This window comes from Culex quinquefasciatus, chromosome 3 (genome assembly GCF_015732765.1).
Source record: "Culex quinquefasciatus strain JHB chromosome 3, VPISU_Cqui_1.0_pri_paternal, whole genome shotgun sequence".
NCBI lineage: Eukaryota > Metazoa > Arthropoda > Insecta > Diptera > Culicidae > Culex > Culex quinquefasciatus.
The window spans coordinates 200545499-200572530 of NC_051863.1; the positions used below are offsets into that span (position 1 = coordinate 200545499).

General features: G+C 38.0%; 2 protein-coding genes across 2 annotated transcripts in view; one reads left to right on the forward strand and one right to left on the reverse strand.

Annotated features, from left to right (window-relative positions):
• Positions 1–499: 499 nt before the first annotated feature.
• Positions 500–27032, reverse strand: part of LOC119770079 — a 78884-nt gene continuing 52351 nt past the window's right edge. The window contains exon 3 of the mRNA XM_038264283.1: positions 500–1028. Coding sequence (XP_038120211.1) covers positions 557–1024 — 468 coding nt within the window. The 5' untranslated portion in view covers positions 1025–1028 and the 3' untranslated portion in view covers positions 500–556. The remainder of the gene's footprint in view (positions 1029–27032) is intronic.
• Positions 16480–27032, forward strand: part of LOC6032846 (zinc finger MIZ domain-containing protein 2) — a 73947-nt gene continuing 63394 nt past the window's right edge. The window contains exon 1 of the mRNA XM_038264282.1: positions 16480–18208. The gene's annotated coding sequence lies outside the window, so the exon portion shown is untranslated. The remainder of the gene's footprint in view (positions 18209–27032) is intronic.

The window sequence follows — 27032 nt, forward strand, 5'->3', positions numbered from 1 at the left end:
TTTCTCAAAGTTTTGCTTGAAAAAGTACAATATCACTAAAGAGTTTAGCACAAACACACGCTAAATGACTAAAACTTTAAAAAAATCTAAAATTAAAAAAATTAAAAAAAAACAGAAATTTAATTTCTCAAAAATTTTAACATTAAAAACAATAAAAATTGTTTTGTTTAATAGAATTACAATTATTCTTATTTGCGAAACATAATTATATTTTTTTGGATGTGAGTCTACCAGCCAAACAGTCCACGACACTACCGAGGCAGGAGACGACTACTACACCTGGACAATATTACATTTTCGAAGACAAATTCCATAGTTGCGTAAACTTTCACTGAGATTTCTGATAATTATTTGAGGTTTCAGTTCATATTTCTATAGCAAAAACTTCAATTTGAGTTCAAATCGATTTTCACCGTTAGAGGATTTTGCAAAACAGTTTCTCTGACTCGGGACAGTATCCCCAACAACCTCCAAGGTGAATTAGTGGGATTCATCCTAGTTTTATTAAAATAACCTTTATTTATTCACACTTACACTAATTTTATTTACAAAAACATTAATAACGAGAGATTTGATCGTTCGATTCAATTACCAGGCCCGACAGGTAGTCGTCCCACCATTCCTCAAATTCCCGAAGATTCCACTCTCTGCGATTGTGGAGATTTCCGGGAGATGGTAGTAAGATGGTGTCATCTGCTATCATGACACTCCGCGATGACTCATGGACAACGCGGAGGAGGTCCCTAGACCTCACCATCAGTCCACGGAGGGCATCCTTCAAGTAATTCGTTTGCAACGCAAAATGCGTGAACATTGAGAATTCCTCATCCCACGCATCCAACAGCGTTAAATCTCCATCCTGTGCCATCCTGTCCCATAGTTCAGATGTTGGGATGTACAACCTATCCCGTTGCTGCATGGATTGCACCACCAATGCCTGAAGTTGCACCATTTCTTGGTGGCACTGCTCCAACTCCTGCTCGGCATTTAGCAGCGCCGCCACAGCTTCAGGAAGGGCATCCATAGTTCTGCAACAAAAGAAACTAGAATCATCATCATATATTGATAAATAAATGTCATCATTTCAATGGATGTGTGCGAGTTCTAATTTGTGTGTGTTAGATGAACAATAAACAAAATTTTGAAGGTTATACCTAAAATATCAAGCTTGAAGGACAAAAACTTTAAATATGTTTTTGCTATAATCTAATTGTAGCTCAACTTATGCTGGTACGGCAAAATAAGGGCACAAAAGACAAAATCAAAAATCAAACCATCACCTTTAGCGACCCCCAGGTCTTTTGTGATCTCTATTGCAAGTTTCTGCTCGAACCTAGGAGTCCAAAGGCTTGAATGGGGAGAGCACCCAAACCTCTTTCTACGCCAAGGAACCTTCCATCCCAGGGTTCGAACTTCACATTTCGCTATCAGCTCGCGTTTAACTTTCACGATTTAAAATCGTATGAAAACTGCAGTATGCTTTTCACCTATTTATGTGCACCCTTAACATTAAAAAAAGTTTCAATCTTGTCGTTCTATACTGACACACCCCGAAAATTGATGTAAGTGCGACAACTGGCCAATAGGATTTCAATAACTTGCAGCCTGAAGTGGTTTGAGAATATGGTGTCAAAAGGACTTTTTTTCTTTAAAATTGGACGCCCGATTTGATGGCGTACTCGGAATTCAAAAAAAAAGTATTTCTTATTGAAAAAAATAATAACCGATGGTTTCAAAAATTTTGCAATTTTTCGTTACTACACTGTTAAAAAATTTGGCACATGCCATTTATGGGAAATTTAATGTTTTTTTCGAATCTGCAGGGTCAATTATTCATTTAAAATAAAATTTTTCATTTTAAATTTCTTGTTTTTTTGTAACTTTGCAGGAATATTTTAAAGAATGTAACAATGTTCTACAAAGTTGTATAGCAGACAATTACAAAAAGTCCTTTTGACACCAAATTTCCTAACCATCACCATTTCAGACTGCAAATAATTGAAAATCACGCCATTTTTCGAATGTTCAAAAATATAAGGGGTCGAAAAATGGAGCTCGAAAATTACCCTTTAGATAGTTTCACGCAAATCGAAAAGGGGGCCGGGAGAAAATCTACACGATTGTCCTACTCAAATTGTATCGACATATAACAAAAACATTAAAAATAAAAATATGGAATAGTTTTCAAAAAACCAGCCAGCTAAAAAATCTGTGGAATGAGTCCAAAATTCGTACGATAAGGATTTAATCCATACAATTGGTAGTCTTACCGAATAATAATATAAATTCTGAAGAATATATTTGAAACATCTCAAGATTGATTATACAAGGTATTTCACCGATAAAGTTGAAATTCAACTGTGATTGCCACTATGAGTATATTTAATTAAATTACAAATCCCCCAAATTGATCCGTTTTCCGCCGATTCGTTTGAAATTGGAATCAAGCCCTCTTACTTGGAGTACCACGGCTGTTGGTCGGTCGGTTGAAAACTTCAGATCATCGTCCACGACGAAACGAGCCAGCTCAAATCCCAGAACCTCAAACCATGAAATAAGTCCAAGTCGCGCTAAAGAGAAGGAGAAAGAACAAAAAAAAACAAGCAAAAACAAAGGCAAGAACGGACCCAGCATCACCGCCGTAGTCATCATCTTTGGCCTAGCCGTCGCCCGAATCGTCAAGTCGTCCAACATCGGAGCGATAAATAATAAGACAAAACAGTGCTCCCCAAGAACGGAATCTCGGGGAAGAGCATGGTGAAAAACTGTGTGGGGAAAAAACGACTGAAAAAATCGCGTTCACACCGATATTGATTCGGAGGCTAACTCTCGAGATTGTTTCGTTGTTGTCTTTTTGTTGTTGTTTTTTCTCTGCTCAGAGTGTTCTTCCAAGTCCCAGCGCTTTGAATAATCTAAAATCACAAGAAGACAATAAAAAGAGATTTAACGCGAGAAAACAGAACAAGTTGAGTTTGGGGTGGGCACGGTGGGTGGGGGCAAGCGGGGTGACTAGAATGGATGGTAAGTGAGAACGAGACCGACAAAATATTGCAGATGATCCAAAACTCCAAAAGTGTCGACGGAGTGCGCCATACGTACGTATGAGAAATCTTGAGGAGTGCGAGGAGTGAGCGGCGGGAAAACAAGGAATGAGAACACGACGACGACGATGAAGGCAAGAAAAACTCACAGTACCAAACTCAAACACAGCGAAATCAGCAGCACAGTCCAAAGAGAAAGAGTCATAGCGATCTGGGTGCGGGAGGGGGCAGGAAATGAGGAAGAGGAAAGGAAAAAATATAAACAGTGTAAAACAGGGCTTCTCTCCCACCCAACGCTACCAAATCGACCTGCTCCACCAGACCTCATTCCTCTCACACATTTCCACCAATCCCCCTACCCGCTCACACTCTTTCGGAAAAGATCCAAAAAGGCAAAGAGACGGACAAGCGAAGATGACGACGACGATGGCTCGGTCTGGAGGAGCCACTTTATACTGATTTTCTTATATTTTGATTATTTTTATCCATATTCATCTCTCTTGCTGGTGTTATTCCCGTTGAGACACGACCGACTACGACTACACGGCTCTCTGGTAGATTCTCACGGTTACCAACACCAGCTTGGCTCGGTGAGCTCCACCGTACCCCAAAAACAACAATCGATCGTAGTAAAGGAGCTCACAGCAATAAACGTGAGCTGAGAGAGCAAAGGAGAGTGTGGCCCCAACAGTTCCAGGCAAGAAGGCACCCTTACTCAACCTGACCGACCTGACTGGTCTGTAGTAGCCGAACGAACCAAAGCCGAGCTAAACCGACCAAAGAAACGACGACCAACAGGCCACAGAGCAGAGCCACGACGACGGAGCACGCGGACGGATGAGACACAAACAGTTAGCCCGTAACCGTGCATAAAAGCTAAGTGGAGAATAAACACCAACCGCGCGCACGAGGAGTGAGTGAGTTTGGGGGGATGCCCTCTCGCGCACCCTCGTTCGAGCGATCCCCCCTGAAGGGTGCACGATGCTGCGTTGGGGGTCTTAATTATGGGCTGAACACTCGGGTTACAGAACTGGTAAAATTATATGACATTGCAATGGTCGATATCTCAAACTATATGTATTCGAATTCAATCATTCGTGGTTTTCCTTTTCCTTTTTTTCCTTTTTCTTTTTTATATTTTGTTACAACTATGCTACTCTCAACAAATTTTCAAAATATCGATGAATTTAAGATAATATTTTCTTCAAGGTCAACGTCTCGTTCCGATTCACAGTCCAAAAATTCAAAGTTTGTAAAAAACCTAAAATTGCCGTATTCGATTTGAACTTCAGCAAACAACTCCCAGCACACTTTTTTGCCATCTAAGTTTTTGAGCAAATTTGTAAGGGGCAAAAAAGACAAAATGATAAAACTTGAATAAAATTTGCATTGGCTTTATTTAAAAAAAAAAGTTACATAATCCACCTTTAAGGCAAAAAATAAACACAAAAGGACGGATACTTCAGTGTTCTATCAATTTGACTCATCATTTATACCATCAGATAGGGTAGTCAGATCTTCATAATTCAGAGCACTTATGTGCTTTAAACTTATGATAAGGTTGTCAGATCTCCAATCTTTTGGATTGGACACGTCTTTTGATTACCTATCCAAAGATAGGTCGCATGATAGATCCGGACAACGTTTTCATCAAAATATCTTAGATCCGGCCTCCAAAAAGTGCACAAATAACACTAAGTGCTGATAACTTTGGATAGGGTTTTCAGATTTTCACAATCGGTTGAGCCAGTGCCGATATTAAAAATACTTTCACGGAAAAAATCGTCGATTTGCATGATTCGATGCCGGTGTGCTCATTTGTACCAAGCTTGCTGGGATTCCTATCTAGATAGAACAAGAGAGCACACGGGCATCAAATTGTAACTGTAAACATGCTGAGTTCAAGTTTTCTTAAGAAAATTTTCAAGCAATTGAATGCATACATAGTAGGAAGTCTGATTTAACATTAAGATCTCTTGTATTTTGTTTGGAGCACTGTTTCAAGAATATCCTTATTCGAACATTTTTTCATTTTTTCTGTTTTCTTTAGCTAGTTGGAGTCAAACTTCTAGAACAAATTTTATTTATGTTCCTCTATGTGGTCCAGATACCTATAATTTGGTCGCAGTGGTACAAGGCTCTACAAAAAAAATGTGGTCCAGATTGCGAAATCAAGTGAAATTAAAGTGGTAGAGAGTGCGCACCAACAATTTCTGGGCTTAATTGTAGTGAACTTTTCCAATATTTGTCAAGAGAATGTGGCTGTAGCAAAGCTATTTGTCATTGTACGTCAACAAATATTTGAAAGAAAATTGAAGCATGCTATTTTTTCGAGCAGCAAAAATGCCTTCGCTATTTTGTCAGTGAATTCAAACGATAAAAATGGCATTTAGGCAAGAAAAACGTAAATCAGCCCGAAAAATCAGGGGGCAAAAACAATTTGAGGTTTAATCAATCCATGTATATATTGTTTAAACATGATAGAGGGATTGATACCATTTTTTTGTATGGCTCTGAAAATTCATCCAAAACCTTTGCATTTTTTGAATGGGTTTAAAGCCCAAACACACCACTATCTCTTAAAAGTGCGATTTCATTCAGTCATGCCAACCGTTTTAAAGAAAAAAAAATGAAATTCCTAAAATTTCTCGAAATTATCCAAATTTTGAGAAAAATATTCCATTTCATCCTTATTGTTAATTCTCTGGCCCGAAAAATCAAAGGGTGAGGGAAAGGATGTTTGTTTACAAACAAGGTTTCGGCCTTTTGAAAAGTTACTACGAAATTTACATACAAATATTACACCTGAAACATGATGAAATCGGCCGATTCGCTAAGGAAACACCTGCAAATACAAACATAATCCCAAATTAACATAAGAACAGTCTGAGTCTATAGTGCCGAACAACTTGTGGTAGAGTTTATTACGAAAGGCAATGCCAGGGCAAACAAGAGCGAATGAGCAAGCAAGCATGCATGCCAAAACTGCTCGTTCCTCAACGTCTGTGTTGTTGTTGCTGGTGGGTGCCAACTGGAGGATGAGCGGGGAGTGCCAGCGCCAGTGAGTTTGGTTGGAAGAGGGTAGGAGGAGGCATAAGACGATGGGATGGTGCCGTGGGGGTGGTGGGAAACGATCGGTGTCAGGCAAAGGCCGAGACCGAGGAGCTTTTGTAGGATTGTAGAAGAAAATCGAACGACTCCGAACCCGAGCACACACACACACACACACACAGGAGTGCGAGAATACGCGACTTGGAGTCGAGTTGAGTTGAATTTGAGTTTAAGTTGAGTGAGTATGAGTATATACCACCACACACCGGGGCAAGTATGTATCAGAAATTGAATAATCTGAAGGGCATACACTTAGCACACGGTTTGTCGCTGTCGGCACCGTCGATGGACTGTCGAGAGAGGGGAGGGGGGAGGTATGGTTCGGGGAGTTTGGGGCAACTCTCGGTCTGGCTCGCAAGCAATTGGACAGCAAGGCATGAGGAATGGAATGGAATGGAATATGCCAGAGCCTCTGTCTCACAGTTCGGCACAGTCAGTAGTAGCAGAGTTTGAGAGGTCACAACGCAGAAGGTGGGTGAACTGAACCGGGGCATCGAAGGAATGGGACCAGGATAGTAGCTTGGTGGCCACCACGGTCGAGGGATGGCATTGACGATGGGGAAGCGATCTGGCAGTCGAACCGAATCGAAAAATCAAATAATGAAAGAAGAAAGAAAATCAGATCTGCTTACGACTATTATCCGTGAAAAAGCTGTCACTTTTTTCTATGGTTTTATTTGAATAATGAAATGAATCACCCTATTGAAAAGATATTGCGAAACTTGAAAGATACTTTAATTCGTGGAAAATATTTTAGTTGCTTAAAGAAATCAAAATATCTAAATAATTATATAAATCGTAAATATAACCAAAATTTCTAATAAATACATCTAATAAGCTTTTTTGATCAAGTGACTCAAAACAAACACTCTTTTCAAAAAAAAAAAAAACGTTTATTAATAAAAACCCTGAGTGATACACAAGTTAAAATAAATGACCAAAAATGCACAATCAAAGAAAAAGCTTTAATTAGGAGATCTCCAGAATTAGGTGAAATATGAAATTTACAATATATTTGGAAAGACCGAATGGTTCTTATCAAAAGTTTGTTTGGAGAATAAGTGCGATAAGGCTGCTGCAACATTTGGACAAGGGCAAGGTAGATGAAAAAATCATATTAAAAACCTTATTTCATCATTAAATTTATTAAAATATTTTTTTCCTTAACTTTTACATTTTGTACTGATGTGTGAGCCCAAAATTCTAAATTTGTAAAGATATTGAATATTCTTTATTTTATTTAAAATGCATACATAAGAGTTATGCTCTGAATTATTTTTAATCGTTTTTGTTTGTTTTCATTTATAGAAATTTTCATTTGGAGCATTTAAATAGGACTGGGAGGGACAAAAGTAGTAAGGAATAAAAGTAGTTTATGCTACAATTTGCAAAGAGAAGATTTTTCACTGAGTTGGGAAAAAAGACGATAGCTGAAAAATAGTAGTTTATGCAACTAGTTGCAAAAAGAGGATTTTTTCAGCACGAGTCGTACATTTATCCAACGAGGTTCACCGAGTTGGATAAATACGAAGAGTGCTGAAAAAATCAAGTTTTGCAACGAGTTCCATACAACATTTTTTGCAATTCCAAAAAACACAGACTGAGTGAAATTGTATGTCAAATTTTCATGTATTTTGTCAATAAATCGTTTAAATCAAAAAAAATGTTGAAAAGTGTTACTTTTCGAAACAAGAGCTGAAAAGTTCAACTTTTCAGCACCCATTTGATTGCTGAAAAGTAGAACTTTTCAGCATTTAATTTGAAAAGTGTTGCTATTCGATTCTGTTATTTTTGATACAGAAAAGCAGGCTGTTTCGTCGTTCAAGAATGACAGGAAAAGTAAGAAGTTTCACGACGGAATTGCAAAAAGTGTTTTTCGGAATTGCAAAAAATGTTCTATGCAAACCTCGCATCCTCAAAAAATGCTACGTCGTTGGTAAATGGCACCTTTTTCGAAGCGAAATTTTGGCTTGAACTTCGCATAATTGAATCTGGACTGTAATGCAAAAAGTTTCATAGAATCAGAAAAGATTTACTATCATATCATTTAGGTTTGATATGCTTTTAACCTTTAATTGTGAATTGTTATTTTTCTCTAGATTGACCTAAAATTAAAAAAAAAAAATCTAGACGTTTTTAGTGGTATAATTACCAAAGCCAAATTTTATCTGGTTTACAAAGGATCATCCATAATAAATCCATCCGAAGAGCAAAAAAAAAGATTCAAAAAGGCAAGCAAAGGAGCGACAGAACTCCATGTGTAATAAAATCAAATAAAAATACATAAAAGCAAATTCATAGCATAAAGATGTTTCTCGGTTACACTCTCAATTCACTCAGTTGCTCTCCCTCTCTATAGCTCACTCACAGTTGAGCGAAACAAAACCCTCGGCTGGTCTGGAGAGCTCCGGCGGCCTGGTACGATGAGCAACGACACCGATATGACGATTGAGCATAAGTATAATAATATCAACAACCACGAATAAGCAGATAAGGAGAAGTTTTTTTTTTTTTGCCGTGTTGCTTTGGGTTGTATTTTATCTGCTCTCAAAGCCGAGCGTAAGAGCTCTGAGTGTGTACAGTACAGACTACGTTGAAGTTGGAGGTGGTTCTAATGAAATCTGGTTAAGGTGTAAAAAGTTTATTTTTTTAACATTTATTTTAAATCAAACGTCAACAACAAATCATGACTATAATTGGTGGATCAGAAATGGCGCGCATACTCGTAGCTCTACGTAAACCTAATTGTGTGTGAGTTATAAACGCTCATAAATGATAACTCTTGAGTAGTAAATATTTCAATCCACGGCGCCACTCATCTCGTGAGTGCTCGCACGCGCGTTTGTTTCCTTTTGTCATTCCAATCAGTTTATGGATTTGTTTTTATTTTTTCTTATTTCCCCCAACATCTGCTCTCGGGGCAATGTTGCTTTTCGAAAACAGCAGCGAGCAACAAGGGTGCTCATTCTCTCGTCTTGGTCCGAGCCGAGCTGAACCGAACCGAAGCCGAGTGGATCGCGTGCGCCCCGAAGGTAGATATCGCTACATGTCGAGAGAGTGGTTAACAAATTACAAATATTTCAAATTGAATTCTCAAATCAAACTCGCTCATCGTTTTCCCGCTCGTTCCGCGTGCCTCCCGGATGCACTCATTTCCACCCTCGCGGCGATCGTCGTCGTCACTCACCCTTGTCCACGAGTAGTCTGTCGAGTCGAGTGGGTTTTTGTATTTGTATATTGATGTCACAGGGCGATCTAAAAGAGGTTTGCGCAATGGAGGAAATGCTTGAAAATAAACTTTGTTTGATTACTGTCTCCAAGATCCCTCGATACCCAACTATTTCAACATAAATTGTATTAAACTATTATTTATTGCAGTTTAGCATCGACGTTTCTTCAAATTCTCCTTGCATTTGGTTACTTTTGCAAGTACAATTTATCAATATTGCAATAAGTCTTCCGTTTTGCTACAATATGTCAATAACGCAGTGAAAAAATAATTTGTGCAATAACAATAAAATATTTCAATCTAAAAAAACTTTGCATTGAACGAGACACCGTGCGTCTCCACTGGGTTGTTAATACTAAACAGCATTTTATGGAGGCGCTTGGTGTTTCAAAACAAATATACATTTTCATCGTCTCTTAACATAATTGAAGCATTTTTTTAACATTCTCGTTTTCCTGCCATGCGTCCTGGTTTAGCTCCATGGTTGACGTGAGAGTGAGCGGGCCAGAAAATGTGAGCGATTTTGGAGAATGAATGAATGTATTCGACCTCGACTCGCGTCGGGGTGTATGTCGAAGGTATGCTTATGGTTGTTGTTGATGTTGTTGTTGCCTGACTTGGCAAGAAGGCAGTCGGGCAGGCAAACAAGGCAGAAGGCCCTTCGTCTCTCCGGGTTGGCCTCACCAAAGCAGCAGTCAGTGTGGTAGCGATATTATTCTACTCACGCATGTATTTCACGCTATCTCATTCTCGGTTTTCAAGTAGAGTTTTGATATTGGGTCGTCTTTACGCTGCTTCTGCTTTGAGGACGCGGTAAATAGTGGTGAGCGATCTCCCTTCAAGGGCCATCCGGCATGCAATGACAGGTTAATAATGTGTCAATTGTGGGGCAGTTTCAAGCTATTTGATTAAGTTCGCTATTTAAAAAGTTTTGTTGTTGTTATTATTTACTCTTAACCGCATTTACATTGTGGAATGTTGGAAAAATAATTGAGAAGTTTTGATTCGTTGCAGACAGAATGAAAGCGTATCTGTTGAGCTTGCAAAAATAAGGGGGTAGGAGTAGTGATTGCTAAACGGTGCACATCAACCATAGCATTTGCACCAAGATTTATATTACAGATATTTTAGTATTTTCAAAACTTCGGGAACTATCGATACAATTTTTCATTCATCCCCTAAAGTACTGTCTACAAAGCGATTTACAACAAAATTAGTTTTTTTTACATTCAGAGTGTTACAGGATTGGGTCCGTAAGTGTTGTGGCCTGAAGCACAACACGCCCTTTTTCCCATATTTACCATCTCTGTTTGGCGATATAAGACAATAAAACTTATATACGTCAACAGGTAAACGCAATGACTAAATCTAGGAGGTTAAATGAAGTTAAGTCGATAGGTAGTCAATTATAATACTAGGGAGGTAGTTGATCTACCGACATGGAAATACTTAATAAAGGTGAGCTCGTCCTTGGGAGAGCAGAGTTGAAGTACAACGGAACAAGTGTACATTGTTTTATATTAAAGAAAGTCCGCGATAATAAATATTTAACATTTGGTGTCAGAAGACAAAAAATGTAGCTGAAGTAAAGTGATTAAAAAAAAGGATCATCGGCCAGGAACCCTGCAGTAAACACGGACACGATTGGTAACGCACAATAAAAAAAAAACTTTAACAAACATGGAAAATTGGTTGAAATTTGAACACATCGAACTATTTGACGGTTCGGTGCAAAAATTAAAATCCTTTATTGAAATTGTAGATCTTTTTCACGAAATTTATAAAACAAAAATTTAAATGAGAAACATTTTCTTACAGTGATTAAATACTGTAAACTTTCGGAAAATGTACAATATGAATTAAAAACAAAAAATTGATACTTGGGACCAACTTAAATCTTTTTTGCAAGATAGATTTAAACCAAGTTTAAAAATGATGTTGGAATTATTAGACGAAACGAATGCATCATCAATCAAGCAAAATGAAACCTTAACTGATTTCATTGCTAGACTAAATTATATTCTGACAAAAATAAAATACAATTGTGGCTCCGAATTCGAATTATTTCATCAGCATGCCATGGGTAAAGCTGTATGGAAAATAAAAGATTTGTTGTCCATCGACACAATTATTATTTTAGGCCAAGCGTCTACTTTAGACGAAATCAAAATAATTTTGGAAAAATTAAATTTAGGTGACAAAAAAATGTATGGTAAATTTCTACCATTAATTGACAGAGCAGGAAATTTAGAACAATCTACAGCTCAAGACAACGGAGTACAACATTTTAAATTCAAAAACCATTTTCAACCATGTTTAAATTCTGGGAAAAAAGGTCCCCAAAACTTCAATCTCAGGTATAAGGGTAACAATTTTAATCCATTGCACAATAACAATAATGATGCAAAACAAGAACATATTTATAGAATCCGACAACAAAATAACATGAATTACTTTCACGGTAAAAATAATTGGAAATATTTTGTTCCTAAAAGGGAAAACATTCATTATAAAGATACAAAAATTAACCCTAATTATAAGGGTAAAACTTTCGTTCCAATTTTTAAAAACAAAAGACCTTATTTTATAAACAATTACGATAACAACAATAATAATAATATGACAAATGGTAATTTTCAAAATAACAACTCTCGCAACAATGGTTATAATAACACAAATAATTGCCACAACTATAACACAAAGTATAATCATTACTGGCAAAACAGTATGCCAAAAAATAAAAATTATTTAGCGAAAAACAATTCAAATGATGAAATCTCGTATATTCAAGCTGAAAATTTCAACAATCCAAATATCAGTGAAAACCTTTGTGACAATACTGAAAATCCAATTCTACATAAAAATCAAAAAACAGCAGAATATGAAAATTATGGGGAAATCAAAAATAATGAGCAAATTAAAATTATGAAAAATGAAGATAAAAAACAATGTCAAAAACTAGATTACCAACAAAACAAATTTAAAAATTATTTCATTGAAAACGAGAAAAATATTTTTTTAAATAAAAATGATCACTTCTACCAACAATTTATAGAATACTTAGATGATCTAAGTAATCAGTATTCTTACTGATAAACAAAAAAACACACACACACACAATCATGATAGACATATCTTAACCATCAATTATGTTGATATCTGGCCAATATCAATTATCAATGAATGTTAAAGATTTACTCTACCTGGATCGTAAGAACAAAACATTTTAAATCATATATATTTTCCCGGAGAATACATCTGATTTAAATATAAGTTCAGCAAAAGTATAATTGAAAATTCTATCTAACAAAAATCTATGAAAAGCATTCAGCGTGCACAAAAATGAACCAAAGCAAATATTTTTGCTAAATACAAAATCAATGAAACAAAGCAAATATTTTTGCTAAATACAAAATCATTTTCAAAACAAATTATTCGTAAAAAATAAAAATAAATGGTTCAGAACATATAACAGATTGAACAAAGAAAAATGCAATGCAAAAAGCTAAAAGTAAATCAATTCATTATATATATTATACAAATATTACAAATAATTCAAAACTAGCAAAATAGTTTCCTAATTTAAAATCATAGTGTGTCGAAAAAAACAGACGAGCAATCAAAGATATCGAAATCAACCTTTTAATACTTTAAATTTAATCAATCGATATTGTAAATATGATTTAAGTTTGATTGATTTAATTTGGTTTGTAAAAATCAATTTCATATCTTAATATTAAAACTTAAAAAAAAAAACCAACCATCATATATTGAATAAATTTCAATTAAGAACACTGCAATATAATGTAATGTACTAATCAAAAAAAATCACACAAGATTGATTCATATTTTCCACTTTCAAATCAGACACAAGAAATAATCTTAAAGTTAAAAAAAATCAAGCGAACAATATACATGGAAATCTTTTCAAATAGGTTTACTAATTGCTGTCATAACACAAACATCATAATTTCACTTCATTTAGTATAATAACTAGTTTGAAGTATTTTTTATAGCAATTTCTCTTATTTTACTTATTTTACTGTAAGTTAGTTCATAACAAAAAAAAGGAGATTACAAATTGTGACTTTATACTCAATAAACATGATTTGAATGATAGTGTTAAAAAAGGAACAACAAATAATTTCGTAGATACATATGAATATATAGATCCCTTAAAAAACGTAACCAAAAATGTATAAAAGGGAAAAATCAGTTATTATCCATGAAAATATAAACATTATAGATGTACCAACTGAATAACAAAAAAAAATGTTCAAAAATAATTATTCACAAAAATACATGCATTATAAACACAATTCAACATAAAACATAATTATAAAATACATAAATACACTAAAACACACAAACAAATATCTTGATTATCATTAAACATAGTTTTGAAATTTTATAAAAAACATTTGTAGTTAAGTAAAATAAAAACAAAGTAGTTAAGTAAAATCTGCATAAGACAACACATATTTTTGTAGGGGGAAGGAGATCCTCACGTTCCAACCTTCAGACCAAACAATTCTAATTGTTTCGCCATCTTCATCTTCATCTAAATCGTCGCCGAGATCGTGGTCGTCATCAAAAGATTCACGAAAACGAAACCGTTAACAATCAAAACGGTTCCAAAACACCAACATCAAGACATCTTCAGCACCATCATCACAAAGTGTATTCACACATTTTCAACGCCTACAGTCATCCTGCACATTTCACATTTCAAATATATTTTATTGAAATCTTTCAAGTTTTAGGAAATGTAATCAATGTAACTTGCATAATTTTCGCGTCTTTCAATTGTAAAACATTATTTTTGCTGTCTAGAAAAAAAAACATATTAAATTAAAAGTAAAATTAATAATAGCACAGTAAACAAAAATATGAAACGAATCCATTCAAAATCAGTAAACATAAAAATTGATTTACTACTTTTATTGTATCCTACTAATCCCGAGTAAACCGCGGGTAATCGGTTCCATCAACTAACATTAGTTTAAGTAAATTTTGTAAACAATATGTACCAAACAAAACAATACCGTATTTCTGAAAAAATCAAAAACATCATGAAAACTTATGAAACAAATGACAACAATCTACATAAAACAAAACCTCCACAAATTCAGACAACACATCTATAAATGTCACATAAATAGGTTTTAAAGTATTGTAGCACTATTGACAACATTAAATGATAAGATAAAAAAATATCTCTTAGATAATAAAAAAACCTTTTCCGAGGGGGATAGTGATGTTGTGGCCTGAAGCACAACACGCCCTTTTTTCCCATATTTACCATCTCTGTTTGGCGATATAAGACAATAAAACTTATATACGTCAACAGGTAAACGCAATGACTAAATCTAGGAGGTTAAATGAAGTTAAGTCGATAGGTAGTCAATTATAATACTAGGGAGGTAGTTGATCTACCGACATGGAAATACTTAATAAAGGTGAGCTCGTCCTTGGGAGAGCAGAGTTGAAGTACAACGGAACAAGTGTACATTGTTTTATATTAAAGAAAGTCCGCGATAATAAATATCTAACATAAGTTTGACAATTTTAGAATAAGAAAACAACAACTTCCTGGGTTGCTGTGCAGGAGTTACATACTAGTAGAAAATCTTAAATTTTCATAATACAGAAAATGTATTAATCGAATCACTCCTGAAATTCCCCAATCACTCCTAAAATTTTCATGAAGATATATTTTAAAAAATGAAAAAAGATCCACATTTTCCACAAAATAGTATTCAGTATCACAATTGTGCCCAATCATTTTGATGAGAAATTGGTCTATGTCACAAGTGTGTATAGCGATATCCGGGAAACGGAAGCGAATTTCCAAAATCGGGTTAAAGCATTTCGTACGGTTTGTTGAGTTTAACAAAACGTCATCATTAACTCATTTTCGATAAAAAAATTGTGGTTATCACAAGATAGCACACAACAGACTATCTGTGAACATTGAATTTTTCACAAAAAGGTTTTTTTTATTCCATACTATTGAAGACGCCAGGTACAACGTATTTCTTATCAAACAGTTATTGTTTGAATGTTAATAGTAATTACTAGTAAATTTAACTGAAAATATGTTGATAGACGACATATAATGAGACCAATTTACAAATTATTAAAATATACTTGAGACACCATGCGCCTCCTCCCATGGTACTTTATATGGTTAACACTTTTTTTCTTATAAAACTAAATTTTTACCGATAAAATAATATGAATACGTATAAATCTCCCAAATGCCATTTCGATTTATAATATTATGACTCAGCAACTTCGTGAAAATTTTTTGCACATATTTATTTATACAGGCCAAAAGCTATAATTTTTATAAAAACTTAAGAATTAGTAAGAAGTAAAAAGAAGTTCAAACCCATTTCTCAATAATATTAAGCAAAAGGTGTCACAAATTGCTTTATTGTTTATTACAGTTGTGTTACTAAAGAAAATTAGTGAAACTTCAACCCGTAAACTAGGCTAATTAATTTAGAATTTTTATGTACAGAATATTGAAAAAGGTATCGATTTTTACAATTTTCCATGTTTTTATTTCTCCGCAAATATTTGCGCCGAAGTGCATCACATTTTCCACCGGCTGTATTATTTTGAATAAATCATCTGTAAACAGATTCAATTTGCACTGTTAAGAACGATAATCGTATCTCGGGGCGCGCGCTCCTTCTTTCCCTCCACCTCTCAGTCATCGTCTCTACCGTTGCGTTGGTACGGTTGGTCGCGTCCTATCCGTAAATACAATTCCAAATGTGTTCTATGTACTCGCAAGTCGTCATCGTCGTCGTTCAAGTGGAGTGTGAGTTAATTTTCGCGTCTCTCAATTTATCGGTCTCACTCTCGCGTGCCGGATTTAGCATTGTTGCTCACCCCGATAAATGGAGTATTTTTCCAGATCTAGAGGATTTTCGCAGCTTTTTACTGTCGCGTTTTACGCCACACCGCTCTCCGGCCACCAAGAAGGGGTGCCAGGCACTCACTCTCAACTGACTGACTGGCACTCACAGATATTCTGGTCGTCGTCGTCGCAGCGCGCGGTTTGTTCGGTGTGACCGAGGCGAATATCAGACGAGCTGTTTAGTCTATCGTTTACCTCTCGACTTGACGCGCGACCTCCGAGAGCGAAGGGAAAAACGTACACACACTCGAACGCAGTGCGGTGCCCAAATTTCGACTCGGGGAACATTGGGAACGAAAAAAAACCAAACGAAAGGATAGCGGGAACGAAAAAAATTCCGAATTACGAGGGTAGAGTGTTTCCCACCAGGACGAAGCGAGAAAGAAGAAGAGAAAAAAAGCCGGGAGGAAACACGCGAGGGAAACTTGTCAACAGGACGAAGAGAACCAGTGTGGGAAACGAACGAAAAGAAAAAGGAAGGAAGGAAGTGGGAAAACCGAAAAACCAAGGGAAGTCGGATTGGACAAAAATTGCATCTGTCAGGATCGGCGGCGTATCCTTGGCGGGTGAATCGAGTGTGTTTTGAAACGGTGCAATCCAGCGAGGCAGCTCTCGACAGCGTGTTGCACACAGAACGAAGGGAAACGGAGAGCACACAACAAATTGAAAATAAAAATAGGAAATAGAGGGAAGGATCGTGTGTGTGTGTGTGTGTATTTGGGGGAAAAACGTCTGTTGTTACTAGAGGCAAACAACAGCAGAAGAAATATAATTGCTGAACGTGAAGTGAGGATCAAGAATTGATCAAAACGAAAGGAATGATTACACCATTAGGGCCTGATTAAGTGCAGCGGAAGCAGTTGAACGAACACGGACGACACCGCCATTTGTCCGGCTGTCCGGTTGTGACCACGCCGTCATCATCAGCTGTATGCGTGAAGAAGGTCTAGGCTAACGGATTAACCGTATGTGTGTGTTTGTACACAATGTACACAATAGATGACCTTCACACACCACCGTGGCAGTGAAAGCAACAGCGAATGTTTTTGTGCTATCAGTGCACGGTTTGACAAATTAAGTGTGAGTGCGAAATAATTATCGGCGTGACACAACGAAGAAACCGAAATCGACACACACCGAAATAAAGCAGCAGCAGTAACAGCGAAAATAATAGGCGAAAGAGAAGAAAACAAAGTGTCAGCTAATAACATATTAGAGAGAAAGAGAATAGATAAGCACGGAAAGTGTGTGTACAGGTGAAGCACTGAGGTAGTAGCGCAGCAGCAAAAAAAACGAGCAAAATAACAGGAAAAAAATCGCAATCAACGGATGAAGAGAGGAAACACCGCCAAGGAAGGTCTGTGTAAGTGTGTGTGTGTGTGATCGTGTGCAAAATATAATAACAACCCAACAGTGAAAATAGCCGCAAAAAGTGAGGCAAAATACGAAAAAGGGAAGAAACCAAACAAGAAGATACACACAAGCGCTCTCTCCTAAGTTACAAAACACCGAATCGAGCTGCAAATAAGAAGCCAAAAAAGTATCAAAGCAAAAAAAAGTGATCAACAGTCAAAAAGAAGGTGCAGAGTGTCGAATAAAAAAAACGCAAAAATAAAAACGGTGATCATTTCAACTGCGCGCGAATTAAAATTCAAAGGAAGCAACCCAGAAGATCTCGCGTGCCGAACCAGCAAAAACAACAGCAGCAGCAGCAGAAGCAGCAGCAGCATTCCAGCTGGTTGACCTGTGTACGAGCGTTGAAGACTCGCTGCGAGCCGAAGCCGGGCAGCTAAAACAGGTTCACGATTTGGATTAGCTGTCATCGCGGTCACCGAATCCGACTCCGAAGCAGGCCTGAATGGATTATCTACGAGGAGCACTCTAATTCACAAACAGGTAGGCAGGTCGAAGAACTTGTTACGCAATTTACGACGACGACGACGAAGACGAAAGGGTCGTCGTGTGTAGAGTGATAGTGACAGATGTTCAGCAGCGTGGCACGCGACTGCGTTCTGACAGCTGATGATAGTGAACGAGGCAAGGTGCTGATCCTGGAAAAGCCCGAACGGATGAAAGAGAGCGAGAGAGAGAGAGCGTGAGTGAGAGGAGAGTGGTCGCGCGTGCTCGAGTTTGGCTGAGAGAGTGCGCGGCGAAAGGTGTGTCTGTGTTGTGAAGGACACCTGTTTTGTTTGACCTGGAGAGGGTAGCGATCGAAGAACATGATCTGGTTACAGCAGGCTGCGTATCATGATCATGGCCGGCTCGTGATAGGATCAGGCAAATGAAACGAAACGGAATGATTGTTAGTTGTGATAGCAGGGTGGTGCGCATTAGGATGAGTGGCCGGTAGGATGTACCATGTACCGCGGCCTTGTCAGAAATTTTTGGTTCTTTAATGAAAGGTTCTGATTTAGTAACAATAATACATCAAAATCACTTCATACAATGTTGTTATAAGTGTTACGGACCACGAAAAATCAATTTGCCAATGTGCAATTTAACGGAATATTGTGTACGTGAAATTCTCAAGCACATTTACAAAATAATCTTTGTGCTATTTTGGTTTCTTAAGCAGCTAGGACCATTTACAAATTCAATCTAGAATTAGTTTTATCAATAGTTATGAGTTTCTTTGCAAAGTGGAATAATGTTCAAATAAGTCTTAAAAATGTTTTGGATTCTATTGATTGATTTTTAAGCGTAAACATTAACACTACGACCAATATTTTTACTATTTTGAAAGGTGAAAACGATCTGAATTGGTATTTTAGAATCCTTTCGATCAAACTCAGCTTCAATGTTTTTTCCCAAAAAATCGCGATTCTACCAGTACAAAATTAAATGCTCAACAGTGAATCCTGAGTTTTTAGTGGTTGGTAAGATTATTAAATCCATGGATTTTCTTAAACTTGTCTAAACTCCGATTTTAAAATAGTGTTAAAATATTTGGTTTATCTGAGATCCAAGTCAATCTGGTGCATCAGATAAATTCAGTGCTAAACAGGACTAGCGTATTTATATAAAATACAATTAGTAATCAAAATTCAGAGATTTATTCGCATCTTTCATCTCGACCACCGCACCAGCTAGCTTTCCCCCTAAACTACCAAACTCAAATCAAATCCCTAAATTTCATTACACATTGCATCACAGAGCGCAAAATTCACTTTTCAGTGTGGGATTCCCACTTGGGTATAGTTTCAATTTGGCCGTCGATTATTTCTACCACCCAAATCGGAGCGGCTAGCTTGGCTCAAGCGGTGACGGGGGTGGGGGTGTGGCGATGGTGGTTGGTACTGCAAGAGTCATCACATAATCGCTCACCCGTCCAAATATTTACCTTTTTGAAAACCGCGAGCGCGCGTTCGCGTTGGCTCTGGCTAAGCCGAACCATTTCACCTCATCATATTTTCCCACGCACACACAAACACACAGTCCGACTGAGCACATGGAAATCGCCGCCACCTGAAAATAGGGGAGGAGGGGAGAGGGGGATGCTTTTTCACCCCGTTCGTAAGCCTCTCTGTGCGGCCAGTTTGTTATTATTTGCCGTCATCATCAACGCGTGGAGGGTGGACACACACACACCCACACGTAAACACACGTGACGTGAGCTCAGTATAACCCGCCAGTTCAGTCAACTAACAACGGGGCAGTGTGATCAAATGGCTATAGTAGTGTTGCTATTTTCAATGCTACTTCTCCGGAGGGGGACAGCTGGGAGAATGGGGGGGGGGGGGCGTAATCAATTACGACGCCGCATTTTTTCATATTTTCGGCCATGCCTAATTAACCATCATCGACCTGCCCCTTCGGTTCGGTGGCTGGCTGGTGCAAGTTTTGTTGTTTTGCCACCATTTGGAGAACCAAGTGTGGGTCCACAGTTGGCAACGGTTGGCGCGCCAAAATAGTGGTACATAGTTAAGTACCCGCTGCCAGTTGCCATAAGGTCCACTTACAGGGCCACAGCAGTTGCAGGTCTGCAGAGTGTGGTGGTGGCATTAAAATTGTTTTTCGTGGGTTTGAACTGGAAAGTTATGGCTTAGGTAGCTTCTGCGATATTAGGTTTGTTCGAAACATTGTGATTTATTATATACATTTTTGCAATAAGTTGAGCCAAATCCGGGCTTCCTCGGGACAACCCACTAAAATCAAATATTTACCAATCACTAGGCTTTATTCCAGTTTGACCAATGGAACCCTTTCCTCTAAGCCCTTGAAGTTTGTATGGGAAAATTCGTCGAAATTTAAGGAGAAAAACAACTATTTCAGTTTTTATCTGTGGAGGGCGCAGGGGTAGCGGCTTCGGCTGCCGATCCCGATGATGCTATGAGACGCGGGTTCGATTCCCGCCTTATCCACTGAGCTTCTATCGGATGGTGAAGTAAAACGTCGGTCCCGGTTTCTCCTGTCTCGTCAGAGGCGCTGGAGCAGAAATCCCACGTTAGAGGAATTCCATGCCCCGGGGGGCGTAGTGCCAATAGTTTCGTTTCTGTGGAGGGCGCAATAACTATCCAATTCTTACCAGTTCTTGGAACTTCATTAAATTTGGGAAAACTTCTCCGAATAACTATCCAATTTTTACCAGTTCTTGGAACTTCATTAAATTTGGGAAAACTTCTCCGAAGACATCATTTCAGAATTTTTTGCTTAAAAAATATTGATATTCATTATAAATAAATAAGCTGTAAACACATTAATTATCTAGATAAAGGGATCATCCCTCTAAAATAATATGTATTTAATAAAACTTACTGGCCATTCTCTTTATAAAGTCTTTATAAAAAAAATTAACATTATGTCCAAAATTTTCTTTGAGGTATTTTGTACAAATGTGTTTAGATTTTTGTAGACAACTTTTTTAATATGCTAAAATAGATTGCTGAAGTCTATAATATGGTTTTAAGTTGAATACCTAAATACACATAAACATTAGGGTGGGTACGTTTTTCAAAAAGTTCTCGGATCAAGTTTTAGTATGGTTCCCCTTGTAGGGCATGCCCATAAGGACTTTCATGCCAAATATCAGCTCATTTGGTTGTAAACTGGCTGCGCGCATCAGGGTTAAAGTTTACATGGGATTTACTATGGGAAAATTGGACTTTTTGTTCAAACGCTCCTACAGGTCTGGGAAAATCACGCGCCAACTTTTGGTATGGTCAGGCATAAGGGGAATGGTCTGGAGAACACTTTTCCCTAAGAGAGCATATGTATTCGTTGTCCCTAAACATGGCGCATCGGCAAACAATCCGATGTCTCCGAAAACAACGGTTTTCCCCCAAAAAGCATCAAATTTTCCTTAGCATGCTATGAAAGCTTGATGAACACCGCGACGCCATACGTCAGGCAGCTACCACGTGGTTGAAATATTTTCAAAAAAATATAAATTTGCTATACAAAGATTCTGAATTCGACTAAATAATATCAGGATTGCTCGAAATGATCATTTTCTTGTTAAAAGAAGGTTTGCAATTGAATATTCCAGCCGTTTCTCACTCACATGGAAGCTGTTTGACATATGGCGATGCGGTGTTCATCAAGCTTTCATAGCATGCTAAAACTTGATCCGAGAGCTTTTTGAAAAACGTACCCACCCTAATAAACATATTCAATTTTCAATAGAACCAATAATTCCAGTAAATTTGTTATTTATGTTAACAAGAAATTCTTTCATTAATCTAATTGAAATCTATTTACCTCTTCAGTTTCAATAGAGTTTATTTTGATTGAATACCAAAAATATGTATATTTGAATTATTATTATTCATTCATGTACAACCTCAAGCATCTACCAACATTCACAATACTAATACGTTTAAAGCTACCCTAAACGACACCGGTCGGTCACGCTGCCCCCTGCCGCTTCCTAGAGGGAAAAGAAAGAGAGTGATCGTACACTTTCAAGTGATCTCCACAGCGCGACCGCCCGGAAGGTCTCAGTCTCAGTTCCGCATAGCTTTCGCGCAGCTCGGCGTAAACAAAACGTCACTCACATGCGACATTTTGCGCAATGTCATCCAACCCTCGGACCGCGCGCCGTTGACGATCGTTGGAGTGAAAGGTGGCTGGGGTGGGAGAGGAGACTGGAGTTCAGCGGGGTGAGCTTACGATCGTCGTCATCAACGGCTGCTGCCGGTTGGAGAGGCGAAGGTGCCATTAAGGGTTGCCACGTGAAACAGATGCAATTTTCCAGCCGCGGCCCGAGCAATCTAATGATCAGCTGCACGCGTTTCGCCTGCGAAGCGGCTGTGGTTAGGCTGTTGAGGTAGTGTTTGCCATCACCCGTTGGAGTGATTATTCAAGTGCAGTCGTAGCGTTACAAAACGATACTGTTTGATTTCGTCGTTTTTTTTTTTGGTCTGATCTCTCTTACCTTCATCAAATTTTGCAGCGATCGCGCGCGCCAGCGAAAGACGCACTCGATCAAGTACCGTAAAGTAGTATGACCCAAGCAAAATAAGACGAAACAGAGGAGCAAAAAAAACGTGAATGAAAAACAGCTATTCGGAGCGGCGCGTCTTCGACGACGATTGCCCGCCCAAAAAGTGAAAAACAAACTCCGGGTGACTCGGAGGGCCTCAGAATATCAACGAAGCAACGCGACGGCCGGCAAAAGAAGAAAAAAAAATCGTTGTGTAAAAATCCCAAAAAAAACTTCATTCATCTCGTTCACTAACCCCTTTTTATCGGTTCCATCTTTCGCTTTACCACCACTCTCTTTTTTTTGGGAGGTTCACCCTCTTCCACCATCGCCGCAACTAAAATATTCGGATTTGCTGTCCAAATCTTACCTTCTCTGCGCGTGTTGATTTTAATGTCTACTGTTACGTTTCCGGTTGTCCGGTTGTCCGCTTGAGTTGTTGAAAACACATTCTAAACTTTGTGTTGCGAATTATTTCAAAGAGCCGTCAAACAATATTTTGTATTTACTTCATTATGTAGATACCGAGGATGTCATTGGGTTATGGTTTATTACACTCACCGTTCACTTGAAGTTTCTATGGGATTTTAATAATTTACTCCGATAAATTTAATTTATTTTCGGAACAGATTCATTCAAAAACAATAGCCGAATACTTGCAAAAATCGAATCTGGGCTAAATCTAATCCAATCGATCGCAAGCGCTGCCAGTCCGAAGCAAGCTTCCTGGGAAAACTTGCGGTTGGATTATGCCCCTCGGATGCAGTGCCTCAAAAATGCATAGCAGAAATTAAAGTGGCCAGGCCCACTGCGTTGCGTTAATCGCAGAGACAGATTTTGTGAACAGGGGAGGAAGGATGCGTGGACATATCGTACCATACGCTCCGAATCATTTAGGTGTGGTGGGTCAATGTTAATTTGGCAAATAGTTTTATGTTTAATGGGGAGTGGAATTTGGGAAATTTGGAATGGAAAAATGGGGCAGGGGTGGGAGAGTTAATTTATATACAATATAATGGGGGGAAAATAATTTACCATTCAAACTCACTGACCAGCGAAAATCTGTCAATCTTTGAGCCGCTCAGTTCCGTTGCTCCGGAACACCTTCCTGGGGACGCTCCCAGCGATCATCAACGGCGGCAGTTTATTCACTTCCATGCCACATTATGTATAGTTACCTTTTTTCCATTTTCCCTATTCTACCCAAGAAACAAGCATTAAACCTGCGCCTTATCGCGGCCCAAGAACCAAAGAGTGAATCACCTAGACCAGATCTTCGCTGGTTGTTCCGTTCCCTTTACTTCGCGAGGTCAGAAATTCTCACACTTGCTTGTCCTTTCCTTCTCTCTCTCTCACACTATCTATCTGTCTTTACTTCCTTTCCGTTGTGGATGTTCGTGCGCCACAATCCCTCCCTGCTAGAGTCTTGGGACCCCTGGGCATGTCATTTACCCGCCAACGTGGAATGTTCAGCTCTTCACCGTCTTCTTGTCTTCTTCCCGCGTTCTGCGTTTCTTTAGGTCACCTTTCGTTTCTTTTCGGCTGGGGTGGAACCTGCTCACCATTTCTTCGCCACCATATCCACAAGATGATCATCATTTGCTGCTGGCAGTAAGTGACCGAAACGTCAAATTATTACGGTTATTACCGGCACCCTGAGTGCCAGGACGGTGAGCCCTGAAGTGGGACGGCGGGGGTGGATAATTTTCGGCTGAATTGAAACATTTTTCTTCCGCTCGTCAGCTTGCACAGGGTAAATGTTTGATCAGCCCGCGACCTGCGTCCCCCAACTGGCGTCGCCGAAATGGTGGCCAAATGTTGGGCTCTAGTCCGTCACTGCTGGCAGTGGTCGTGACTAACTCAAATATTATTTTAAATAAATTTGAATTGATCCAATAGAGTCCCAAAATAATTTAAAATTTTGACCATTCGAGCCAAATGTTAATATACTGTGCAATGACCACTAAACGAGGGAAGCGAAATTTGTTTTGAGGAACTGTGAATGATTCCATTGTTTTGCTCAACACACTCTCGATGAGAGAGGAAACACGGCAGAGAGAGGATGGGGTTAATGACGGTCGAGTTTATTTTGGCCACAGTATCGTGAAACCGATCTAATCTTGATCTACGTGGAAAATGTGTGTTTAGGCCCGGAACATTTCAAAGGTGAAATGTTTGACGAATTACCAAGTGATGGCAGCTGTGGAAGTATTTTTTTTTCAATTCAAGTTTTAGTTATTTGTGCCGGTCAACTAAAGATTCGATAGATATACAAAGTAAATAGTATTTCACACTTTGAATGCCTAATATTGGGAAACCTGTGACCACAGCAGGTCCACGAACGCCAAAACTGGCTGTTGTTATCAACTATCAAACATGTGTGAACCGTTCTACAAAACCCCCAGCCCACAACATTCCATCTCAATGAGAAATCAGCTGTCGACGGTGCCCGAAACGCTGCTATCGCGCTCAACCTGTTGGCTCATTTAAGTTGTCGCCGCCAAATTTAAGTAGAAAAAATGTGCCAGTACATAATTGATTACCACGGACCGCGACGAAGACGACGACGACGACGTTGCTTATCACTAACCAAACAGAATTGCGCATTTCACCTTCCATGGAAAAAGAGTCGTCTGTTTTTTTTTCGTGTGCCTTGGCCCAAAGAAACTTCGTCACGTACAGCTAGCAGCCGTTGTCGGTGGTCGATGGGCTTGTGTACCAGTAAGACACCCTACTAACTAGCGAGCGCGCTTAAACCAAAGCTCTTATCGAACCTTAGCGCAATGTATGTCCTCCAAAATTCCCCTTGAGGTACGCGACGAGACCACGGACGGCTTCTCCGGTGGTGTTTTGTCCACCAAACCGACCGACAACATTGACGATATGTACCTAAGTAGTACACACACCCATACCAACGGAAAACAAGAAACAAAGACTTGGACGAGCTGCAACCAAGGTTCTCTCCCCGGTTTATTCTACCTTCTCTACACTATCGAGCTGTGGCGAGCACAGGTATGATGATGTGTTTACGTTGGCTAATTAAGCGTACCCATCGCAAGCAGTCGACATTCGGTTAAAACTTGCAGGTGCCAAACACACTGGTATACATAGGTCGATATAACCAGCCTGCTGATAATTTTTTTTTTAGTTTTCAATCGAAATTTACCAGTGAATGGTTTTTTTTATCCTGCCATTTGTGGGATTGATTTGATTTAAATAAAGAGTTTAAATCATATTTCAAGTGATTTAAAGTGAATTTGAAGTGATTTATTTCAAATTTTTAGTTGAAATATAATGCACAATAATTTATTATATAATCTATAGTAGTCTAGGCAATTTATTTTTTACGTCTTTTTTACCTAAGGCTACTAACACTCTGATGAGAAAACTTGAACCTTTTGCATTTTTGCAAAAGCACAAACTGTTTTGCAGAACAGAAATGTTACCTTAAATAACACACTAGTAAAGTTACCTTTCAAACATACTCATGATAGTTGTTTTCGGTATTATCTATTCTATTTATCAAATCAATTTTTTATTATCTTTTTTTTATTATTATGCAAACAAAGTATTACTTTCAAATGAAACTAATTTAAAGTTTAAAGATTGTTATGCATTCAAGAGAATACATCTCTTCAACAAAATCGTTTTAGTTTCTTAGGTAAGGCCGTTACGAATATGTTTCTTAGTTCTAACATTCTGACAAGCCTAACATATGAAAAACTAGCGTGAAACTTGAAACGGCGTTTTGGCCGTGTGTGGACAAAGGAGAGGGAAATTTCTCATAACATTTAAAAATAATTGGAGATGTCAACCAGTCGTTTCCAAGATATGATTTTTTGAAAATAAAAACTGAACTTTTGACGCGCCACGTGCAGAAACAGAAAAAAGGCGAAAACGAGGAAAAAATATCCACTGATACTGCGATAATTTTATATTTTTTTAAAAATATTTTTTTGGATACCAAAAGTCTAACAATTATGAAAAATTTGGTACCCAATTATGGAAGACCAATTAACATTTTAAAAAGATTTCTTGGACAACGTATGGAAGAATACTAAAAGAGTATGTATCAATAATGTTTTGTACAATTCTAGAGTTTTTGTTTTCTTTTGAAAAGGTCCTATAAGCAAAGTTTCAATTTTAAAAATGTAAATTTTGTTTACAGGACCTTTAAAAAAACTCCAGGATTCAAACATTCTGTTCTTAACCAAATTTTAATACAAGTAATGTATTAAAATCCCTCAAATTTAATTTTTTTTATCTAAAGCAATTTTCTAAAACAAGAATACGAGAGTG